This window comes from Saimiri boliviensis, chromosome 9, assembly GCF_048565385.1.
Source record: "Saimiri boliviensis isolate mSaiBol1 chromosome 9, mSaiBol1.pri, whole genome shotgun sequence".
NCBI lineage: Eukaryota > Metazoa > Chordata > Mammalia > Primates > Cebidae > Saimiri > Saimiri boliviensis.
In genome coordinates this window covers 55,511,998-55,531,176 of record NC_133457.1, presented here as the reverse complement: position 1 = coordinate 55,531,176, position 19,179 = coordinate 55,511,998, and the positions used below count along the sequence as shown (strand labels likewise).

General features: G+C 38.3%; 1 protein-coding gene across 3 annotated transcripts in view; it reads right to left on the bottom strand.

The window, feature by feature from the left end:
- The window catches only part of LOC101040366 (phospholipid scramblase 1), a 28,276-nt gene extending 11,250 nt beyond the window's left edge, over positions 1-17,026 (bottom strand). The window contains exons 1-4 of one of the 3 annotated variants that reach the window (XM_074405907.1): positions 16,752-17,026; positions 10,309-10,334; positions 6,391-6,490; positions 1,566-1,768 (exon numbers count right to left, since the gene is read on the bottom strand). In XM_074405907.1, the coding sequence (XP_074262008.1) occupies positions 1,566-1,768; positions 6,391-6,463 (276 nt within the window). In that variant the 5' untranslated portion in view covers positions 6,464-6,490; positions 10,309-10,334; positions 16,752-17,026. The remainder of the gene's footprint in view (positions 1-1,565; positions 1,769-6,390; positions 6,491-10,308; positions 10,335-16,751) is intronic. The other 2 variants (XM_003930934.4, XM_074405908.1) reach the window with 2 other exon arrangements.
- Positions 17,027-19,179: the final 2,153 nt, after the last annotated feature.

Sequence of the window (19,179 nt, the reverse complement as noted above, 5' to 3'; positions counted from 1 at the left end):
ATTACATTAAGTGAAATAAGCCAGGTACTACCAGAAAAAAAAAATACTGAATGTTCTCACTCATACATGGAAGCTTAAAAAAATTCATCTCATAGAAGTAGAGAGTAGAACAGTGGTTACTAGAAACTGTGAAGGGTAGGGAGGAGAGGTATAAAGAGAAGTTGATTAATGAATACAAAATTATGGCTAGATAGGAGAAATAAATTCTAGCCTTCTATAGCTATGTAGGCTGCCTATCATTAGCAATAATTTATTGTATATTTTCAAATAGCTATAAGAGAGGATTTGGAATGTTCTCAACACTAAGAAATGATAAAATGTTGGAAGTGATAGATATGCTAATTACCCTTATTTTATCATTACATACAGTGCATTAAAGTGCCACATTGTACTCCATAAATATGTACAAGTATTACGTGTCAAATAATTTTAAAAGTAGATAACAATCTTCCTTCTGGAAGAGGCTCAAGAAATATTGATAACTTTTTTAGCCATCAAAGAGGTTTTCTACATGTTTCAAATTTGTATTAAGCATACTTAATATCAACCTTTGTCATATGTGATAACATTGTTTATGCATTTTATGAGACCCTGATTTTTAAAATACCTATTTCTATATATTTCTTGCATAATATAATAATGACCAAAAATTCCTATGATTGTGCCACTTAAGCGCATTGTGGGAAATTAAGTTACTAAACACAGTGCAAGAAATGATTCATGAAATGAAAACTGATTGAATATCACAAGAATATTTGTTTAAATGTGTATAGACTGAATACACAGAGTTTCTTGTTTCTGTTTGACCTACTTGATTTCTAACACCACATAAATGTTAAACCTCTTATTGCTGAGACTAATTATAATTTAGTGAAACAAAATCCAGGACTTTTTACTCCTTTATTAATGGCATTTATAAAATTGGATCTTCCAAAAAATAAAAGCAGCATCATGAAAATGTAGTTTTATTAGTTACAATAAAAAGGTGAGTCATATTGCACATAAAATATTAACCCCTTGTTTGGTGACACTTATTGAAACTCAACAATAAACTTTATTTAAATTTTTTTTCAAATTATAAAGCAATTATTCAGTATTGAGATTAAAGAGCACCATGCCCAGTACCAAAGTTTCTGGATTGAAAAACCATTCTCAGCTCTTTAGATTCTCACCCCAGAGTGAGTGATATAAATTCTCTGGACCTCAGTTTCCTCTCTTGAAAAATGGAACTAACTGTAGCATTATATATCACAGATTTTCTGTAAGAATTAAATGAGTTAATACGTGGATAATGTATTCGACAAAAACAGGAAAACAGTACTAACTAAATGTTTGCTATTGGCTATTATCACAGATTGTATTTAAGATCACAGAAATACTATTTTCTAAGGCATTTGTATTTGCTTTAAAACTGAACCTGACCTAAAAGAATTAGAGTAAACTGTTAGCAGAAAATGTAGTTTTGCCATTTCAGACTTTGGTGAATTATTCATTTGTTAATCTGGTTAATCAAGCTGGAAGCACAGTTCTGTTTTTTTATGAGTATGTTGTGTCCTTCAAATTACCTGACTTAAATATTCTAATCCAGGTGGGCAGTTTAATGGAGTTGGTGGTGCTGGCATCCATGGTACCCCTGCAGCTCCACCTGGCTGATTATATACTGGCTGATTTGGAACAGGAAAGCCAGCTGGCCCAGGACCTGGATAGCCAGCTGGTGGGGGTGGGTAGCCGACCTGGGGCCCAGGGTAGCCAGCATATCCTGGAGGTCCTGAAATACAAAAAAGTGAAATGACATATAATTGCACCAAAAATGGAATCATCAAGCATTTTAGGGTTAACCCATCTACCTATGTGTTGACATTTCAGCATAGAAATCTGTATCTGTGATGTTCAAGATATGCTTTTATCTTTCTGAGAATTTTCAATGAAATATCTGTGGTTGCACAACCACTTCTATTTTGGGTTAGTAAGCTGTAAATAGCCTTATCCTTACCATTCAAGACTCAGATGGAAAATAAGCTTTAATATCTGAGAAAAATCAAAGTAAATAACCATGATCTAGAGTCACCTACATAAAGATTTCGGCAAGCCTTCAAGAGAAAGAGACATGGCATTAGGTAGATGGCCCAAAATAATGGCTTTGAGTCAGCATTCCTAGGGCCAAAGTATCCTATGAAAAATGATAATTCTGAAATTCTAGCAAATGACTTACATATGTATCAAACTGTGGGGTAGTTTTGCCCCCCTCTTCCAGGGATATTTGACAAGATCTGCAGACTTTTTTGGGGGTCACAACTGGAGAGGAAGATAATACGGCATCTGGTGGGTAGAGGCCAGGGCTGTGGCTACACATCTTAAAAGGGCCAGAACAGCTCCCTAAAAATGAAGAATTGTCTATCCCCAAATACTACAGTGCTACTGTTGAGATGTGAAGGTGAAAGCATGCCATTTTTTTTAGGACATTCCAGATACCTGCTTGGGTTAACCCTTTGCCTTATGTTTTAATCCACAGTGTATTGCTTTCCTAAGCCTTCCTCATTAAAATAAAATTTCATTATAATATTTAGGTTAGAAATTTAAATTTCACAATTTAACATTCTTTGGTCTTTGGAAAATATAATTTGAGAAAAAAGGACAGCAAAAAACTGTAAGAGGCAGAAATTTAATAAGTGTAAGTGCACTATATATTCTCTGTGAATATGTGATCACAATGAAGCTTTATGTATTCTTATTTGTATGGTCCACAGAGTAGCAATTTTATAGTAGTAGAATATAATTTCAAAGGACTGTGTTTAACTCAATATTGTAACGTTAAAGCCTATGCAAAATGTAATACTTAGAATAGGAAATTTATAAATTCTTTTAAATGAAACATTTATGATAAAATTCATTTGCCTTTAAAAAATAAGGCTTAGAAAAACAGATTAAACATCACAACACATTGTAAATATAGCTTTTATAATTTATTCCTTCTATGATGAATGAATATTTACAAATGATCCATAATGTGATTGGCTGTATTGAAGAATATGAGGAGACAACTCTCAAGGAGGTATCCTGCTGTCAAACAGCTCACAGTCAACCTCTGGGAGAAAGAAAAGACATTTAAAACAAAAATATTTTCATATGGATGTGATGGTGAGAATGTATGTGGAGGAGGGCAGGGCATGAGGCAGTTACTTTAGGTAAATATAATTTACATCAAGATCTGAAAGATGAGGAAAGAAAAGCTTTATACGAAGATCTAGTGAGAAATGCTTCAGGAGGAAAGAAAGGCAAATAGAATACCTCTGACTTTGTAATGAATTTGACATGCTTGTAAAAGAGAAGAATGTCATAAGAAAGAAGACAACTAGGAATGGCTGTCAGCAAAGTAATAGGAAGCTGTTCATCTAAGGAGGCCCTCAGTAAGGAGTCTGGCTTTTGTTCCAGTTATGATTGGCTTGTACTGGAGGATTTTAAGCAGAAGAATGAGTTCCACGGTCTTAACTTATATCTTACAAAATTTTCAGGAGTACAAAAGCATTGGAATTTACAATGGAAAACAGAGATGCAATCCCTGCCCATCATTATTTAATGGGAGAGACAACTTTACATCCCCATTTATTCTAGGGAGCTATAATGACCAGTGTAATTAATTCATTAATTAGAATCTGAGACAAATGCTTTCAAGTAAGAGACCACAGTTGTATTGCTACAGATGCCAAAGGTCATTACTGAGATGGGAAGAGAAAAGGGGAAGGAGTAGAACAGCTGCCCTGAGGGGTCACCTTTATGCTGAAATCTGAAGGATGCATAGGAGTTCAGGAGGCCAGGGTCACAGAAAGAACATTTCAGAATAGAGTTCTGGGACAGTAACAAACACAGGCCTTTAAAAATCTGAAAAATAGCCAGTCTAGCTGAGCAGCAGTGAGCCAGGCTACAGAGGAAGTTAAAGAGAGATCAGGAAAAAGGCCATCTTGGGTCTAGTGTTAGCCTTTATCCTAAAAGTAATAGGATACTAATAAAATGGGAGCTAAACAGTCTCTGTAATATGAGCAGATTCACGTTTTTAAAGATCACTACATCAGCATCAGCGCAGAAACCAGACCATAGGCGGACCAGTGGGGATGTGGAGATGTGATTTAATTTCTTTTTTTCTTTTGGTTGGCAGTGGGTAGGGGGATATGATTTAATTTCTTACATTTATAACACCATCATCATTTTTCCCAGACTCTGAAAATATAATTGATTACTCCTTAAATCAGTGAATTAAGTGCAAAGAATTTCCTTAAATTTGAGTCTAGTATAATTTATGTAAAGACTAATTGATTTTAAAAATATTTTAAAATATGTTAGAAAATAATTGTCATTTATTATTTGCAAGCATTGTTCTCAGTGTTTTACATATACTTTCATTTACTCTACAGAGCAACCAAAATTGAAAATAACACCTTCATTTATAGATAAGAACACTGAGGCTTCAGGGTACTGCAGCTTGTTTAAGACTACCACATAACTATTATACAGAAGGCAGAACTGGTTTACCAGCACATTTACCTATACAAATTTTTATTTTTAAAAAGCAGGCAGCACAGGGCTTGGTGGCTCACTCCTGCAATCTCAGCACTTTGGGAGGCCAAGGTGGTTGAATCGCAAGGTCAAAATCAGCCTGGCCAATGCAGGGAAACCCGTTTCTACTAAAAAAATACAAAAATTAGCCAGGCATGGTGGCACATGCCTGTAATCCCAGCTACTTGAGAGGCTGAGGCAGGAGAATTGCTTGAACCTGGGAAGTAGAGGTTGCAGTGAGCCGAGATCCCACCATTGCACTCCAGCCTGGGCAACACAGCAAGACTGTCTCAAAAAAAAAAAAAAAAAAAAAATTCCCTATGCCTTAGCTTTCCCACATATATAATGGGGATAATTAACAGTATCTATCTCATTAGAGTATTCTGAGAATTAAATGTATTAATCCCTATTAACGTCACATTTAAAACAATGACTAAAGCACAGTAAGCTCTCAATTTTAAATTATCCTACTGTTAGCATCATTGTTATCTTAAGACCTGTGCTATATCTTGGACTTGAGAAACAAAATCAAGCTGTATGGCTCTCTCTATATATATATATATGCAAACTCTTAGGTCTGATTATATCCCAACTATATTATTTATGTATATCTACTTTTAATTAGCGATTGGGTGGATTACACCATTCTCTTAAGTGCCTTGGATGAATATTATAGACTTGCTAATGATTTTCCAAACACCAGCACTATAAGAATTTATAGCAGAGGTTCTCAATCCTGGCTTCACATTAGAATCACTTGGGGAGTTAAAAAATTACCATTCCTTGAGTCCCACCACCAGAAGTTCTGATTTAATTTTTCTGGAACAGTACCCTGCCACTAGTATTTTTAAGTGCTTCTGGGTGAAACTTCAGCACAGCCATGGTTGTGAGCCACCACCTTAAGAGTCTTTGAGCTTATCTAGCACATATTCTTTTAGCTGCAAACATCTGGATGAAATCTGGGACCCAAAGGAAGGTTTCTTGCTACGCAGTTAAACATGACATTCAGCTCCTAAGCACATTTGTTTACTCAGAGAAGAAAACACAATGGGTACACCCTTCCATCCAAACCACATTCCCTTTGATCCTAAATTCCCAAGATGCTCTTTCAAGATGTGGGTAGCCTGCTTACTTATAAATCTGGCCCTGCCATCGACTTTGCTCTTTTTAAAGTTCTAGTAGTTTTGATAACTGCATTTGCCTAAATGAAAATCTCTGAATTCTTTCAAGTATTGGTTAAAAAGAAAAAAATATACTCAATTATGTATGTAATGAAATGATACAATTACTTTTCTTAGAAATACAAGGATGAATCAGCATATATACAAAAATAAAGCTTTCATATATATTATAAAATTAAAATGATAATTATTCCCAGGTAACTGAATTTCTTTTAAAACCTTTTAAGCAGTCTTACTATTTTGATATGACTCTCACTGAACATTTTCCAAGCTACTACATGACTCAATTTATCAGGAATAAATTTCCTAAATGTAATTAAATGATCATAATTTTCAGAACAGATGGAGAATCAATAAAATATTTAACTTAACATTTATAGTTTGAGATTACAATTCTGTATTTCATTTGCTAAATGTAAACATAATACTGTTTTTAGTAGCTTTCTTTATACCTTTACTGTCCTCTATAAGTAAAAATTACTTCTAAGGAAAATGTATGGGCAAATAAAAATAATCAAGAACAGTGAGACTACCAAAGTTTCATCAATATATTTTTTTTAAAGAGAAAGACTAAAATAAAAACACATGCACAATTTTCTCTCTCTCTGGAATATTAATTGACTAATTTTACTTTTTCTTCTTTAATCAACTACTTTACCTTGGAATGCTGTTGGTGGATACTGAGGCGGATACCCAACTGGCATGTTTGTTTCTGGGTGAGAATCATTCATCTGTGTGTCTGCAATTTAAGGAGAGGTCTATATATGTCTGATTAAATAAAATACATGTTAGAAAGAAACAACATATTATACTTAGATAATTTTCACTTGTGTGGTCCTATGCTGTATTGAAATAGGGAAAGTAAAAGTTTCACTTAACATAAGCTGTGCCTGTTATCAGAGCCAATTTGCAATTAGCAAATTTGTTTAAGATAAATTCTTTTTTTAGATAAAATGAGACAGCTAAGTTACTGGGGCTGAATTACTAGTTCTTGAAACATGCCTGACTAATGTTCAGTTCCATGTTTTGTTGGTATTAGAATAAAGACAGCTTTAAAATGACATATAGACTATGAGGAAAGAGATAAAGGAAACTGATGGGATGTAAGGATGGCAGAATTATGGATGATTTTAAAGGTATCTCTTATCACTGCTATAAGAATTATTATTTTAAATATTTAAAATAATGAATATACTTCATTATTTAATGATATATTTTATGCTTACTCCACTAAGGTTGAGCCATATGAAATTCCCCAAATATAACTGTTTTTGACCCAGAAAAGCCATAATGTTTAATTACACTACACTAACATATTCAACATTGTTATGTGCTAATAAGGCTTGAGTAACCTTAATATATGCACACATGGTTTAATCTCCTAATTATTAAAATTCATGTCTATCTATTCATTCACTTACTTACCCAGCCAGTCTCTAAATATCTACTGAGCATCTCCTATGTCACCCTTGAATTAGGCTTTGGGGCTACAATGGCTCTGCTTTCATATAGCTTAAGGTGTAGTAGACACTACACTTATCTCCTTATCTATTTTCTTATGAATTACTAACTGTAAATTCAAAATCTTTTGTTTTTGAATCATGGAGATCTGGCATCACTATAGAAGAATATGTAGGTCAAACTTCCACTGTAACACATTTTTTTTTGTATGTGTGTCTATTATGAACTTTCAAAGACCACTCAGCTTGTTAATCATAGGGTTTTATCAGGAGGATTGGATTGTGTCCTCCACCACCCCCTGCTCTGTCCTTTTTCGTTCATAATTGGCTTCATAATGACTTCAGCAGAATGCAGTCAATGGTGATTGTGTAAATTCAGGCAAAAAAAAGCCTCTCCTACTCATTCAGGACCAGCTTGGCCAACATAGTGAAACCCTGTCTCTACTAAAAATACAAAAATTAGCCCCCAGCATGGTGGCACATGCCTGTAGTCCCTGCTATCTGGGATGCTAAGGCAGGAGAATCACTTGAATCCAGGAGGTGGAGGTTGTGGTGAGCCAAGATTGTGCTACTGCACTCCCACTGCACTCCAGCCTGGGCAACAAAGAGAGACTCCATCTCATAAAAAGAGAAACCCCTCTCTTACTCAAATGAGGACTTTTTCCCTGGACAAACATTGCAGCATACCCTGTGATTTCTGAGTTGTCACACATCTCTGGAATTCCTCATCATTCTTTCCCAACCATTCTCTTCTATTTCTCAGCATTAAATGACTGACCTCACTCCCTAGTTCTCTAGCTCATAAGGCCTTGCCTGCAGTCCCTACTCCTAACTTGAGTTGGAAACAATAGCATCAGACTCAGAATAGATTTCAAGAAAACACTTTGCAAGTCTGAAGTAAAGGGAGAAATGACAGATACAGGTGAGGGGACGGAAGGCAGCAAAGCACACTGCCATGTGTGTACCTATGCAACAATCTTGCATGTTCATCACATGTACCCCAAAACCTAAAATGCAATAAAAAAAAAAAAGAAAAAAAAAAAAGAAAGAAATAAAAAAGGAAAAAAAATAATAATAATAAAATTAGTCAGAAATGGGAAAAAAAAAAAAAAAAAAAAAGATCTACCGTTGACAGGTACATCACATTGTGATACCTCTTAATAAGCCACATTGTTTGAATTCTAGAACATAGAACACACACACATACACACATCCAGGAGCAGACAGATTCAAGAAATCATGAGTTCATAATCTCTGGGCATTTGGTGCCAAAGCAATGATCCTGATTTCAGAAATTCCAAGGGGAATTTATACAAGGAGAATAAGTGAAGGGGCAGAGGTGTTCAACTAGAACAAAGAGCATGTTAATTATGGTTTAATTTTTGCATTAAATGCAAATTAAAATAGCTTATAAAAAATACAATTCTATCACATTGTCTTAAAGATACTTTGTTTTTAATGTCTACCTGTACATATATATACATATATACACATTAATTCATACACATATACACATTTTATTTCTATTTATGCAAATGTATGCATACATGCCTACAGTTATATATACAAAACTGAAGAGTTAAAAGGTGACTATGACCATGACCAGATAAATTTTTCTAAATTGAGTGGAATCAACTTAAAGCTTGTGGCAAATAAAACAGTGTAATTCTACATAAAGTTACATTTAGACGGGCGCGGTGGCTCAAGCCTGTAATCCCAGCACTTTGGGAGGCCGAGGCGGGTGGATCACGAGGTCAAGAGATCGAGACCATCCTGGTCAACATAGTGAAACCCCGTCTCTACTAAAAATACAAAAAAGTAGCTGGGCATGGTGGCATATGCCTGTAATCCAAGCTACTCAGGAGGCTGAGGCAGGAGAATTGCCTGAACCCAGGAGGCGGAGGTTGCGGTGAGCCGAGATCGCGCCATTGCACTCCAGCCTGGGTAACAAGAAGAGCGAAACTCCGTCTCAAAAAAAAAAAAAAAAAGTTACATTTAAAAAGCTTTGAGTTTTAAAAGTTCACATGGGAAAAGCAAGGGGCCTAGTCCTGGAGATTATTTAATATATCTAATAAAAACTGACACTATAGTGAAAGATAAATCATTTTGTTACCTCAACAAAGATAAAAGAGAGAATAAAGAAAAGCATTTCAGAAAAACAGGATTTAATTTTTGAATTTAATTTTTCCTAGGTAGTGGGAATTTTGAACAATTTCCTTATGTAGTGGTGTCCCTCTTCAGAACTTTCATATCTTAATAAGACAAAGTCTTTTATTACTTGCTTGATAAATATCCATCTTACTTAGAATTTTCTTGAGAGGAAAAAAAGCCAGAACATAATGATTATTATTTATTTAAACCTACACACGTGTATGTGATGAAATATACGTTTAAATATGTATCTGAGAGTTTATTACAATGAACTGAAATCTTATTATCTGTTAATTAGTATGACTTAAATAATCTTTATACATATAAAATACACAGAGAAAAGAAAATATTGTTCTGGCTTGAATATACTATATGTTATAGAACATATTTCCCAATAAATCTAAAATTTCTTAGCTCTCCAAAAGGCTTTCTTAGTTTGTATTTTTTTTTTTTTTTTTTTTTTTTTTTGAGACAGGGTCTCACACTGTTGCTGGGCTGGAGTGAGTGGCACCATCTTGGCTCACTGCTGCCTTCATCTCCCGAGTTCAAGCAATTCTCCTGCCTCAGCCTCAGGAGTAGCTGAGATTATAGGCATCCACCATGATGCTTAGCTAATTTTTTGTATTTGTAGTAGAGATGGGGTTTCACCATGTTGGCCAGGCTGGTCTTGAACTCCTGACCTTGTGATTCACCTGCCTCGGCCTCCCAAAGTGCTGGGATTATAGGTGTGAGCCACCACACCTGGCCAAGGCTTTTTATTTTTAATGAAGAACCTAGTGGTAGTGATATTTTTGCACATCTTCTCTATAGTCAAAATACTGAGCTAGACATTGTATTCTGGAGTATAAACAACAGAAAACAAATTATATACTTTCAGACACTGAATGAAACATTATGACAAATAACAAATTACTAACAGATTAGCATTATAGGGAGGAAAGTAAACATTTAAGTAAATTACTTACGTTGTTTGTCCATGATTTAAACAGTTCTGTAAAAGAAGATCTGGCATTAATACACTGTCTATAAGTTTACAAGTCAAATATAACAGTTGAAACAGGATACTCTAAAACTACCCAGTCATACTCATGGGATATTCCTCTCTATTCATCCAGCCCAGCCTTACCTGGTCATTTAAGCCCTTTGTGCTTAACTGCATTCCACTTGCTGTGTTTCTGAGTAGGAATTTAGACATTGTTGGTCAGCTCATGACAGTGAACACATTCTAAAGCCTTTTGAGATGAGGGTCCAGTGAGGCAAAAAGTTGTAAAGATACACTATGAGCTAAGATTCCAAATAGTAACCAAATTAAAAACAGCCTTCACAACTTGCACAGTCTAAAGGAAGTGAGTTTCAAGTCCTTGCCAAATGAGTACCAACCACAGAAATCCAGGAAAGGGAAAAAAGCTGTTTCTAAAACAATGACAATTTGTTCATATTTGCTCTTTTTTCCTACTTGATTACATTATTTTTCATCCTAAAAGATAAACTAGTGAGGATGAGAACCTACTGGCAAAACTACTGCAGAATAAAATCTGAGTATTTGCTTTACTATAGGTTTTAGAATTTTGGCATTTACCTAATATCTCAAGCACTGCAAATGGCATGTAACAAGCTCAGGTGCAAAATGTTAAGTGTTCCTTGTATCTGTCCATGTGCCGAGTAGATAAAGCACTGTGTGCCAGGTCACTAAAGTCATCCGCTATGTGGATGCCTACATTCCTCTTTGCTGTTATCATGATCCCTTGGGGTTTCTCAAGCTTAATGAGTCTATTCCAAGATGTATGTCACTCAGTTTGGGGAATAACTGGTTGTGCCCTGAATAAATTAATTAATGGATTAATTAATTTAGCCTGATAACTCATAAATATTGGCTTCTACCACACTTATTTTGTTTTTAATTTCATAAATACTTCAGAGAAAGAGAAAATCATCTTTATGGTATACCAAAAAAAAGTACTAAAGTTATGATGTATACTGTACCATTGGAATAACAATTACTCCAGGATGAACAAAGAACTTCAAATATAATCTGATTTGTCTAACTGTTAAATAAGACTTTGGAGGAAACCGGGGCATCATATATTATTTGCATATAAGTACACTTCTTTTAAAATTTTTCTACCAGAAATCATAAGCCCGCATTGTTTCTCTGGACTTCTTGATAACTGTAAACCTCTACTACCAGGAAGAGGAATAAAGAGCACAGGGGATTGCCTGTTCTGCCTTCACAATTCACATTACAGTGAAACTCTTTTGACCCATCTCTTGAGGTCACGACATTTTTATCTTACTGCTTTCAAAAAGCATTAATGTAAAATCTGAAACTGAAAGGGGAAGCAGACTTAATTTTGAAAGTTCCTAAAACTAAAATTTGGTTACCCACACTAGATAAGGGTTATTTATTTAAATTTACTTGTTAATTTCATAAAAACAACCTCCCCTGCTTGTTCCCTCTAAACACAGGATAACCAGTTTCACATTCTCTTCAAGCCCCAAGATAGGGATATATGTTTTGAATTCTTTTACCTAAATTCTACTGCTCTGAAAACAATCACAAGAATTCTAGGTCCCTAACTTCCTCCCAATAAGTGAGAACAAGATACTAGACTAGAGGGAAGGCAGGAATTTTGAGTAGGCCGGGGAACATTACACAGGTAAGTCACAAATTAAATAATTTCCATGTCATTTGGGCAATGTTTGTAGGTAAATTTGATACATTTCAAAATGTTTCATTGACATCTAGGAAGGAAAAATATTCATCTGTTGAACTCTGGTTTTGGTAAAATGTAAGTATAGAAAAAATTCATACATTTACACAATGTGTGGGGCAAGCAGGTGGTGAGGCTTTGAGTAGCTAGCACATCATACCTGTAAAATATGGGAATGCAGTGAGGTGACCGAGGCTGATTATAAATGCAGAGTACCTTGTAACAAGGAGTCTTCCCATAAAGATCCTCTTGTGTATTTTATGCTCAAACAAAATAAATAGGCTTAAAAGCAATTTGGGATAGCCTTTTATAGCATTTTATATTAAACCTTGAATAAAAATGTAGATGATACATCAACTAAAACCAAGTGAGATGATAGTGATCAAGTGTTCCACAAAACTACGAAGTAAACCAAAGAGACAAAGGAAACAAAGACTAAATCAGTCATTCTCATTTGATTGCTTTATTCTCTGAAAAGCCTTTCCGGACAACCCAGAGCTCCCTCACAAATTCGAGTTGTTTCTTTCCTTTCTTCCTAATAAATGATGAAACTAAACCCATAGAAGTAAAACTGATTTTAATGTGATACAGCTCACTAACTAGCTGAATTAAGATGATTAATAATTCATATTCTTTGCACCAATGTCTCTGATTCACTGAAAAAAGAAAAACTGACAACCTTCAGTGTAATTTATTAAAAGACTCTCTTAAGGTATCTTTCTTATGTAAGACAGAAAAGGCTTGAAGTTCAATTTACTTTTGTGCCACTTAGCTTTAACTAGGCCAGGTGCTATGGTTAGAATGGGTGACCAAAGTTCATGTGTTGGAAACTTAATTTCCAATGCAACAGTGCTGGGGGGAGGTGTGGCCTGATAAACTATGATTAGGTTATAAACACTCTACCTTCATGAATAGATTAATGTTATCTTGGGAGCGGGTTAGTTATTGCCAGAGTAGGCCTGTAATGAAATCAAGCTCCGTGCTCTCCTGCTGTCTTGCCCTTCCACTTTCTACCATGGGATGATGCAGCAAGAGGACCTTCACAAGATGCTGGCACCTCGATACAGTCATGTACCACAACAAGAGATCACATATATGATGGGGGTCCCATAAGATTATATACCATATGTTTACTGTACTATTTCTATGTTGTGATATGTTTAGATACATAAATACTTAACATTGTATTATACTTGCCTACAGTATTCAGTACAGTAACATGCCATACAGGTTTCTAGCCAGGAGCAATACTTTATTCCACAGAGTCAAGGTCTAGTAGGCTATCCGCAATCTCACTGGTCATATTCCTTTTCTTGAATGAGCCAAGTTCCCTCCAGCCCAGGACTTCTACCTGTAAAGTTCCCTTTGTCTATAATGCCCTACACCACCCCACTCACCCACACGTCCATAGACTAGTTTATTTGAGACTTCCTTCAGCTCTCAATCTGACTCTCCTCAATACCCGCCACCCCACCACCCCAGCCTAAATAGTAAGCTATACTATCCAGGATTGTGTAAGTAAACTCTCTGATGTTCTCACCACCACAAAATTGCCTCATGATGCATTTCTCAGAATGTATTCTTGTCTTTAAGCAACACACGATTATGTTGGACTTCCTAGCCTCCAGAACTGTAAGAAACACATTTCTGTCCTTTATGAATTTATGAATTACCAAATCCCAGGTATTCTGTTACAGCAGCAGACTATATATGGAGACATCGTTTTTTGTTTTGTTTTGTTTTGTTTTGAAGCAGAGTTTCGCTCTTGTTACCCAGGCTGGAGTGCAATGGCGCGATCTCAGCTCACCGCAACCTCCGCCTCCTGGGTTCAGGCAATTCTCCTGCCTCAGCCTCCTGAGTAGCTGGGATTACAGGCACATGCCACCATGCCCAGCTAATTTTTTGTATTTTTAGTAGAGACGGGGTTTCACTATGTTGACCGGGATGGTCTCGATCTCTTGACCTCGTGATCCACCCGCCTTGGCCTCCCAAAGTGCCGGGATTACAGGCTTGAGCCACTGTGCCCGGCCAACATCATTTTTTTTTTTCTAATCACTTATTAAAAAAACATATGGAAAGCCGGGCGCGGTGGCTCAAGCCTGTAATCCCAGCACTTTGGGAGGCTGAGGCGGGTAGATCACGAGGTCGAGAGATCGAGACCATCCTGGTCAACATGGTGAAACCCCGTCTCTACTAAAGATACAAAAAATTAGCTGGGCATGGTGGCACGTGCCTGTAATCCCAGCTACTCAGGAGGCTGAGGCAGGAGAATTGCCTGAGCCCAGGAGGCGGAGGTTGCAGTGAGCCGAGATCGCGCCATTGCACTCCAGCCTGGGTAACAAGAGCGAAACTCCGTCTCAAAAAAAAAAAAAACAAACAAAAAAAAACATATGGAAAATTGAAGAGTGCAACTATTAGTTCTGATTAAAAGTTGTTTTGGATTTTTAATTTAGCACTATTCAGGGTAGTGCTATTGAATTGTATATATAGATACACACACACACACACACACACACACACATATATATATATATATATATACACACATATACATATACACATATATAAATACTCCCTATATAGATATTCACTAAATATAAAGCTTGTATGGTTTTTAAGGAATTAATTGAAGGCAGAGAGCATGCAAGGCACTGTACCAGGCACTAGAGCACAATATCTCGACACTAGGGGAGACAGACAACTAAGAATTAAATATATTATTAAAAATACTCTAAGTGCTGTAGATAACAGTAACGTTGCTGTAAGAAAGGGTTATGGCTTTTAAGTTACCACTAACTTCGACGGTGGTAGGGGTTTAATAAAAGTCAGACTGGGAGCTGAAGGAAATCTCAAATTAACTAGTCTATGGAGGTATGTGGGTGGGGTGTTGGAGGGCATTATAGATAAAGGGAACTTCATAGGTAGAATTCCTGAGCTGGAAGAACTTGCCTCATTCAAGGAAAGGAAGACCAGTGAGGTTACAGAGCAGAAGAGGGAAAGATTCTTAGAGATGAGGATGGAGAGATACACAAGGGTTTGCTCACACACAATTCATGTCTCTTCACCTGTACTCTAAGCTCCTTTGCAGATCTAAAGGCAGTTTGATCTGTAAACCAGCTCTTTTACATGCCACTTTTCTATCCAACTGCAGAAATCCACTCATTTCCCTTTATTTGTATTTTTCATTTCCCTGCATTTTTCTCATTGTTCAAAGCTCTACTATTGTTGTAAACAGGGTGACATTAAGAGAAAGGTTTGTTCTTAGGAAAAGCTCAAGACAGGAGCCCCCAAACTGCCTAACACTTTTAAGTGTTACTTGTAGTAACCATGTATCTCAATGTGATAAACAGAAAGAAACAACGACTGCCTCTGTTCTGGAACTGGGAACTGCCTGTACCTGGAACCGGGAAATGGCCATGCCAAGACTTCCAGGAATAACAGTGCATGAATGAAACCACATGGGAACCAGAGAGGCAGCTTGGAGAAGCAGGGACTTTGTCAAATATTTAAAATAATAAAAGCTAACTTTCACTGAGTATTTTCTGTAGGCACTGCTCTAAGAACTTTATAGCCGGGCGCGGTGGCTCAAGCCTGTAATCCCAGCACTTTGGGAGGCCGAGGCGGGTGGATCACGAGGTCAAGAGATCGAGACCATCCTGGTCAACATGGTGAAACCCCGTCTCTACTAAAAATACAAAAAATTAGCTGGGCATGGTGGCGCATGCCTGTAATCCCAGCTACTCAGGAGACTGAGGCAGGAGATCTGCCTGAACCCAGGAGGCGGAGGTTGCGGTGAGCCGAGATCGGGCCATTGCACTCCAGCCTGGGTAACAAGAGCGAAACTCCGTCTCAAAAATAAAAATAAAAATAAAAATAAAATAAAAACTTTACATTAACACACGTAATACTCTGTAGCTTTTTAAAAATAGTTACACAGTTTCAGAGATGAGACAATGGAAAGAACTAACACATGTAATACTCTGTAGCTTTTTAAATAGTTACACAATTTCAGAGAGGAGACAATGGAAAGAACATAAATGAAGAAAGTGGCTGACAGTCCACAGATGTGAAGTAGTAAGAGGCCGAATTTAAAGTCGGGCAGCCTGACTAGAGCCAATGGTCTTAGCAACTGTGCCATACACTGCCGCTATGTCTTACAAGCTGGTAGTGTAGAGGGCCTACCATAGCTGTGGGCTCCAGGCAGACTTCAGTGAATACTTACTGATAAATGACCAATTGCAGGCTGTATTAACCGTCCCTTCTAACAGCCCCACTATGCCCCGCTATGCTGGCACATGTTCCTGAGACCAGACTCAGCCCACGATTCAGGGCTGCTCTCTGCCTGTAAAGCAGTGTAGCTAAGGGGAGGCTGAGCCCCGCGAGGTGTTTTCAGGCAGGACAGCCCTGGTCATTGGAATGGTTCTGGGGTGAGCCAGGGTGCCGCTGGGTGGCCTCGGGCCTCTGGCTGAGTACCTGCTTTACTTCCAGGGTCCCGTTCAGAGGCTTCTTGCCTTTCTGGCCCCAACCTTCACCCCACATCCTCCACCCCCAGAGCAGCAAACACTACCGACAGGCCGTCGCGCCGGTTCTCCGTAAGTTGCCCTCCACATCTGACCCCGGCCCTGGGACCAGAACAGGCTCCGCGCAGTTCCCGCGCCCGCGTCCCCGGGAGGCGGCAGAAAAAGCCGCCCGCGCACCTGTGGCTGCCGCTGTTTCCGCTCCCGAGCGAGCCGAGGTCCAGAGAGCAGGGTCCAGGCTGTGGCTTCCTCTCCCGCGCCTCCAGACTGCCGGGCACAGCTGCTGCGCAACCTGCTCCAAAGTCAGCAGGAAGCGAGTCTGGGAGTAACCTTCGCGCCGACAGCCGCGGCCCCGGGTTTCGTTTCCTGGATCTTACGCACACAGCGCGGCTTCATTTCCCTGGTCCCTGCGCCGGCGCCCGGGTCCCGCACTGCTGCTGGAGGAGGAGGAGCTGGAGGAGGGACTGCACCCACCACCTAGCGTGTGGCCCGCCTCCTCTACCCCCGATTCGCTTTCTTGCTCCTCGGAGAGGCTCCAGAAACGTTTGTCCTGTGGTTAAGGGCAGAGATGAACTGGGACCTCGACACCAGCTGGAACTGAAAATCACCAGCTGGGGAGTCGCCTCCCCTAGGAACTTTCTTCACTCTGGCTTCGACCTCTATCCTTCGGACGCCCGTGGCTTTTCAAGGCGAGGGAGCAGAGGCAGTTTAGACGACTAATGAGGAGGGGTCAAGGTTGTTTTTCTTTATGGTGCCTTTTCTTTCTTGCTGTCTCTTTCTTTCCTTCTATTAAATTTTGTTATGTTTTTTTAAAATCTGTTTTTAAGCAGTTACTTGAATGTTTCAAAAGCTCCCTTTATTTTTTAAAATAAATATTGTGCTTAGATCCTTTTTAAACTAGTTTTTATTGTGTGTATTTAAATTATATGTATGACATATCCATCAACTCCTGTAATCACACATTGCCGCCCATGGGGCAACAGCAGCTATAATCTACTCAAATCCTGAATACCACTGTCGTTAACTATGGTCCTCATGTTGTACATTAGGTCTTTCCATTTGTTCATCCTACATGTTTGTAACTTTGTATTTTTTTACCTAAATTTCTCCATTTCTCCTGACCCCACTCCAACCTGGATGACCCTGGATAAGCCAATGGTTCCCAGCCTTTTTGACACCAGGGACCAGTTTCGTGGAAAAGAATTTTTCTATGGACCAGGGTTGGTTGGTAGAAGGTTTCAGGATGATTCAAGCACATTATATGTATTGCGTACTTTATTTCTATTATTATTACATTGTAATAAAATATAATGAAATAATTATACAACTCACCATAATTTAGACTCAGTGGGAGCCCTAACCTTGTTTTCCTGCAACTAGAGGGTTCCATCTGGGAATGAGAAGAGACAGTGACACCGTACATGTGTTGCTTACGTCCAGTCTATTCTGTAATCTTGTTTTGGTTGTTATTGCTGCAGAAAATCCTGCTTCACGAAGGTAGGATGTTGAAAATGGAAGCAGGCTCTTCAGTGCTTTTGTGGCAATCTCAGGATATTCCACCTAGAACGTAGAGATTTGAAGCTGTCTTTTTTTTTTTTTTTTTTTTTTTTTTTTTTTTTTTTTTTTTTTTTGGAGTCTCACTCTGTCGCCCAGGCTGGAGTGCAGTGGCACGATCTCGGCTCACTGCAACCTCTGCCTCCCAGGTTCAAGCAATTCTGCTGCCTCAGCCTCCCACGTAGATGGGACTACAGGCACCCGTCACCACTCCCAGCTAATTTTTTGTATTTTTAGCAGAGACGGGGTTTCACCATGGTGGCCAGGCTGGTCTAGATCTCTTGACCTCGTGATCCGCCCACCTCAGCCTCACATAGTGCTGGGATTACAGGCGTGAGATACCGCACCCGGCCTCAAACATACTTTTAAGGTTGCCATCATTAGTGATCTCAAGCAACTGATCCTCTTCTAGTGGGGACAAAGTCGATTCACCTGGCTTATTCACAAATGGGTCACGGAGACATTCATTGCCAGTTCAGGGTTCTTTTGTGGTTGGGACGTAATGCTTAAACTGTTTTGAAAGCTGAGATGATCATGCACCAGCTGAGAGAAAGAAGTCCCTGGCTCAGTCTCTTTCAAAATCTCTGCTAATGTTTGAAACATGTCAAAAATCCCGACGTTTCACTTCTTGCCTCCAAAATTCCAGTTTGGCTTTCGATGCAGCCACTTGATCTGCTGACTTGAACACAGTTGTCCTTCTCCCCTGAAGTGACAGGTTGAGTGCATAGAGCAGGTTGAATATGCCACACAAGTAAGCAAGTTTTGCAACCCATTCTGTGTCACTGAAATGTGTCGCCAGTGGTGACCATTTTTCTAAAAGAAATCTCTGGAGCAGCTATCTTAATTCAAAAATTCTGGCCAGTGACCAACCTTTAGAATGCCACCTCACTTCTGTGTATAAGAGAAGACATTTGTGCTCTGTGCCCGTTCCTCACAGAGCTGCACAAACAAATGTGAGTTAAGATAATGTACTTTCATGTGGTTAATAATTTTGGTCACATCCTGCAAAATGTTGTTAAGTTCAGGTGAAATTTTTCAGCTAGCCAGCATTTAT